The 5,975-nt window shown below is 44.4% G+C and overlaps 1 protein-coding gene across 1 annotated transcript in view; it reads right to left on the reverse strand.

The window, feature by feature from the left end:
• Nucleotides 1–5,975, reverse strand: part of SSH1 (slingshot protein phosphatase 1) — a 67,101-nt gene that overhangs the window by 30,721 nt on the left and 30,405 nt on the right. Inside the window, exons 4-5 of the mRNA XM_003789885.2 lie at nt 2,127–2,191; nt 1,605–1,726 (exon numbers count right to left, since the gene is read on the reverse strand). Coding sequence (XP_003789933.1) covers nt 1,605–1,726; nt 2,127–2,191 — 187 coding nt within the window. The remainder of the gene's footprint in view (nt 1–1,604; nt 1,727–2,126; nt 2,192–5,975) is intronic.

A 5,975-nucleotide genomic window follows, 5' to 3' on the forward strand; every position in this document is an offset into this window, starting at 1 on the left:
AAAAAAAAAAGAGAGAGAGAGAGAGAGACAAGAACTTGTTCAGTGTAACCTCCAGCTCCTGGATTCAAGTGATCTGGGTTCAGCCTCCTGGGTAGCTAACACTACAGGTACATGCCACCATGCCCAGCTAAATTTTAAGCTTTTTGTAGTGATGGGATCTTACTATGTTGCCTAGGCTGATTGTGAACTCATGGCCTCAAGAGATCCTCCCATCTCAGCTTTCCAAAGTGCTGAGATTACAGGTATGGGCCACTGTGCCTGGCTGAGGCTCCAACCATTCCTGACAGCCTGGAGGTTTTCCAACATAATAGAACAAGCCCACCAGTCTTTAGGTGGCTCTTTGGAGCTCACCTCTTCACATGTGGCAAATTCTAGACCTGGATTCCCAGATAGTCCAAGGCCACACACATCAGCCCAAACTCCAATTCCCCTGAGTGGACTGTGGAAAACTTTCTCATAACACTATATATTATGTACTGGGGTCTGGTGAGGGCAGTTGTTCACTTCTAACTAGCAACAAAGACTTGGTCCCTCTCCTGTGGCCCAAAGCAGCTCTGAGAAGGAACAAGACAAGTGTGCACCGTTACCACACCATGTGCAGCCTCTGAAACGGATTTTTTCTCCTTCCGATTCTGCCAGGGATGCTCTTTGAATGCACCCCTTGCTGTGCCTCTAGCCCTGAACTGAGACTCATTCAAGGCACCACATCCCTTCAGAAGCACATGCTCTCTCTGACCACCCCTCTCGTGTGGTCTCACGAAACACCAGCCGCGTCTCCCTCCCAGTACCTCTCTCCCTTATGTCTTCCACACTAAGCTTACAGGCTCTTTGAGGCCAAAATCTGTTTCTTCTGTGGCTTCTTTTGTGGACCTGGACCTAGCCTGTTGCCTCATACATAGAAGGATGCAAATAAATTATACACTTAATAAATGAATAGATTAATGGATGATGAATAAAGGAAGCCCACTTTAATCTTCATGGAACAAATCTAGGTTTTGCAATGACCTTACATGCATTCATTTATCCTGGATGTCAAGTAAGGTGTTCACCTGCGTTTCACACACACAACCGGGTCTAGGACTCAACTCACTTGGCCTCTAGGGAGTAGCAAATTCCAAGCCTCTCTTACCACCTCTGACCAAGGACCTGCCAGAAAGTAGTGGGAACCCCACAGTGGGTTCCCACTGGAGTAGGTGCTCCATGCAACACCTACTGATTACACCCTTCCATACCATCCGTGGGCCCAAAGTATCCTCCCTGCTTCACGTGGGTGGCCCCAGCCTGTCCTTTCATGCTCATCACTGCTGTCTCCTCCTTCAGGACACATATCTGCCTACTGTGCCCCTCTCTACAGCACCCAGAGTTATGCCTCTGCACACAGAGCAACTTTCCATCCTTAGTCAACTCTGAGTTCCTCCAAGAACACAGATTATTGGATCTGGCACAGTGCCAGACACAGAGGAGCTGAAATGGCACACCCACTGCTCCCTGCCACGATGCCTCCTCCCCAAAATCATCTCCCATGGATCTGGGACCACAGAAACCTTTTTCAGCAATAACTCTTGTCCCCCTCCCAGTAGGGAACCACCAACCACCAGACTCACCTTTCCTTACTGGAAAAGTCAACTCCCAGCAAGATATTTTCCTCGGTGTCCTGGCGCCCACTGCTGTACACCACCACCATGTAGCGGACGCGGTCCGTCCAGGCACTCTCCAAGCGCACGGCCTACAACAGGGCAGAGATGCCCTCACTGGTCTGCCTGTCGAGGGGATGCCTCCGTCCCTTTGCCAAGCCAAGATCAAGAACTTTAGTTTTCTACCTTTCCCTCTGAGAATTAAAAGTGAAGATGAAATTCTTAAAATCAGAAGCTGGGTCTGGTTTATCTCCCCAGCACCAGGGGCAGTGCATGGCTCAGAGAGGACATACAAAAAATGTGAGAAGTGAACAAACATCCCTCCTCTGGTCTCTCTGGGGTACAGAGGAACACACATGGCTTTGGCTTTTGCAAGTCATTTGGGACAATCTGTTGTGATATTAAGAGCTCCCGCCCCCATTATTCATGAATGGTTCTCCCACCAAGTTTCATGATTAAAAACGAACACTTGTCACTCTTATTACTTCTTACCAGCTTGATTCTGTCTTCACAACGCAAAAGGTTGATCATCACTTGAAGATGTTGGGGCAGGTCACCTGTTAGACCAATGAGGAAAATTTTTAAATGTCTCCCACCCACTTTCTAGGAGGAAACCCCTGAAAGGCTGGTTTTGAGGGCCTGTAAGAGAACCTAGAAGTTAGCATTTATCTACCACAGGAAAAACACCACAAAAGCTTTGTCCCAAATACCGTGTGACAAGGATGGGTAATACAGTGCTTACTGCCATCTTGTTACAAGTTGCTCTTATTTTCTGAAATACATACGATATAGGGTTTATTCATTTATTTATTTCTGAGAGATGGAGTCTTGTTCTGTCATGCAAGCTGGAATGCGGAAGCATGATCACAGCTAACAGCAAGCTCCAACTCTTGGGCTCAAGCGCCCCTCCTGCCTCAGCCTCCTAAGTAGCTGGAACTATAGGCGTGCACCACTGTCTCTGGGTAATTTTTCTATTTTTTTGTACAGGAAGGATCTCATTCTTGCTCAAGCTGGTGTCAAATCCCTGACCTCAAACAATCGTCCAGACTCAGGCTTCCAAAATGCTGCAGGTTTGAGCCAGGTTCTTTTTTGTTTTTTTTTAAACACAAAATTTAGAAAATATAGACAAACCTGGAGAAAAGTGTTATTTTATTGAAGCAAACATAACTTAGGGTGAAGAGGCCAGAAGCTACAGCCATGGCTGGAAGGGATTTGCTGAGAAGTAAGCCAAGAGAAAAAGGACTGAGTATCATTTTTCCTCTTCAAACTTTTCTGCATTTTCCATAGGAGACAGAGATTATTTCTATAACATATAACACGGGGGAGGAGGGGTTGTTTAAATGATTCTATAGATAGCACTGTAATTTGGGTACCCAGAGAAATAATTCTAGTAGACAACAATCTATCATTTTCCCCTTTTTTGCTAAAGATAATGTCCTCTTTTTTTCCTCATTTAAGAATCCAGGGCCAGGTTTTGAACTTTCCAACCTGCCGTAGGGACCAAGAGGTGTCTCGGGGCTACGGAGGAAAGTGAGTCTCCTGGCTCTGCGGGAGAACCTCAGAGAAGGGAATGCTTAGCAGAAGAGGGACCACCATACCTGAGGGGCGCTGAGTAGGAAGTAGCAGGCAGAACGCCCATGCTGCTTTTCCCCGCTAGTTTATACATTTTTCTTTACACTTGCACAGATTTTTTCCTGAAGAAAAGGTTCATCTGTAAAGATGCTGATCTAGAAGGTGCTATAGGCAGTCCCCAGGTTATGAATGAGGTAGGTCTATAAGTCTATTCTTAAGTTGAATTTGTACATAAGTTGGAAAAGGTATATTTCCTATTACCTACTAATAGCCCCTGTTGGTAAGTGTAAGTTGAACGTCAGTTGGATGTTTGTAACTCGGGGACTTACTATCACAGCCCTATTCATAAGTGCAAGTTGTATGTACATCAGATGTTTGTTAACTCTGGGACTGCCTGTATAATAAATAACTGATAGAAAATCTGAACTGATTTCTATTTTGTCCAATGCCTCAAGGAATTTATATATATATTTTAAAATTACCCGAGAGATCACAATCAGAATCCCAGAAGGATCAAAACATGCATCTATTCCTTTTGCAAAAGCATATATATTTTTTTAAGGCAGGGTGATATATGATGTCCAAATTACACTTCCTGCCTCAGAGAGGAATGGGTCATTGGAAATATGCCCCTATTAAAAAAAAAAAAAAGAAAGAAAGAAAGAAAAGAAAAGAAACATTCTGCTATAGTTAGGAGGGTGGACTTCATGTTAAATGTTCTCTCCTCAATAAATAAAATTAAAAGAAAAAAAACCATGCCCCCTTATCTGTTCTCTCCAGTAATAGGATTCCACGGTGCGTAACACCCGACATTGGCATTGCATTTGAAGAGAAAGGATTGGGAGGTAATGGTTCACCCTTGAGGAGGACAGAGCTCCCAGGCCCCTTCCTCCACCTGCGCAGCACCCCACCTGTCACATCACCAAGGCCACAGGGCCACAAACACCACGGCTTGGTTCTCCACCAGCCTGCACCCTCCCGCCATCCACCCTGAGTCAGTGAACTCCACAGATGAAAGCAAAAACAAACCCCTTATCTGATAAATGTCTAAATGAAAGGGACATTTTCCACACAGATAAACTCCTCTCAGTAGGATTGTTTGCTGAGATATTGAACTGCTGACAGACAGAAATCCAAACCCTAGTCTGACATCCACACACACAAAAAAACAGGGAATTTAAGCCCTAGAGAGGGTCCCAAACTTACCAGACTGGCTGAAACAAACCGAATTATTTTTATATGGACAGAATTAACCTTCAGTTTTACTCAGCTCTGCACAGTGGTTTGGTGGGGGTGGGGTGGGGAGACTCTGGTTCATTTAAGGGAATTGAGGGTAATTCTAGGGAAAAAAAGGAACTAAGGTACAGTCTAGTCCAGGCCTCTCCAAGGCCATTTACCAAGCAGCCGTGGCTGGTTGGCGACCAACCCCTCTGCCTTCCTCAGCTCACCACCCATTCCAGCGCTCAAGGAAAGAAGAGTCAACCAGCTAGTGACTTTCTTCCTCTCTTCCTGTTATTTGAATTAAAGGAGATATTTTATACTTAGTAAGCAAGGAGTGAGCATTCATTTTGTTGTATGCATTATAGCTAACATGAACAATGGCTAAATTCCCAACAGGGCAGAACCATTAGCAAATTCAAGTATGAAGAATCTGTTTATAGCGTTATTATACTAGAAGTCATTGTACAAATACACACACACACACACACACACACACACACACACACACGATAGGCACAGTAAATGCATTCCGTGGCCTGCTAAGAGCTGGGCTGCACAGCATCACCGCCTGAGCTCTGCCTCCTGTCCCATCCTACCCATTCCTTCCAGTTTGCAGAAGAATTATCTTCCACAAAACTTGTCACTGTTGTCAAAAAGACAGGGGACCACTGGTCTAAGGTTTCAATACTTTATGCCCATTGTAAAGATTAGGAAATTGAGGCTCAGAAGTCAACCTACGACAGCTCAGTGAGTTGCGCACCTGGGATTAGATGCCAGTCTGCCTGGTGGCAAAGCAAGTATTCTTTCCATGAACCACATTGCCTTCTTGTGTGGGACAATTACTTTCTTAGCTTAAAACAGATCTAAATCTTGATTATATCTTAACATATATATATCTTGTATCGGTATGAAAAAATACTGACAGAGTCTTGGCGTTTGCTGTAAATCATGTGGCATGAAATTCTAACCTAAACTCAGATCTAAAATGAAGCTGGATAACTTGAGGTTAAACATGATCACAGGTAACAGGAAAACTGTGCTCCCATGCCAGTTTGTTTCACCTGTTGTTCTGAAAGGTACGCATCTTCCCAGGCATTCAAATATGTGCTGCTCACCCAAGAAGTAGCCCCAGAAACTAGCAAACCCATACTAAAGACTCACTTGTGCACAAGCGCTTTTAGAATTCTTTTCAAACTGCCTCAGTCTGGAGTCAAATCTCTTTAGACAATCAGTCTCATCACTTTATGGGCCTTGCTTAATTGTTTGCCTTTGGACCTAAATTAACACTTGGTTTGACTCCACTCCATTACTTCTGCCTACTTCCAAAAACCAAACTCATCACCATTACAGAATAAAGACTTCCTATCACAGATACCACCTCAGAGTGGGAGCCAAAAGCCCTTGAAGAAATTCCCCAGGTGAGTAGTTTCTGAGTTCTCTGACAAATGACAGCATCCCAGACAAGTATATAGCACCTCAGGTGGTTATTTTCAAGGGGACAACATGGGGCCATGATGCATTTTGGTGCATTTGTTTTTTTTTTTTTTT

The sequence above is a fragment of the Otolemur garnettii genome, unplaced genomic scaffold, assembly GCF_000181295.1.
Source record: "Otolemur garnettii isolate 467f Iridium unplaced genomic scaffold, OtoGar3 scaffold00038, whole genome shotgun sequence".
Taxonomy (NCBI): domain Eukaryota; kingdom Metazoa; phylum Chordata; class Mammalia; order Primates; family Galagidae; genus Otolemur; species Otolemur garnettii.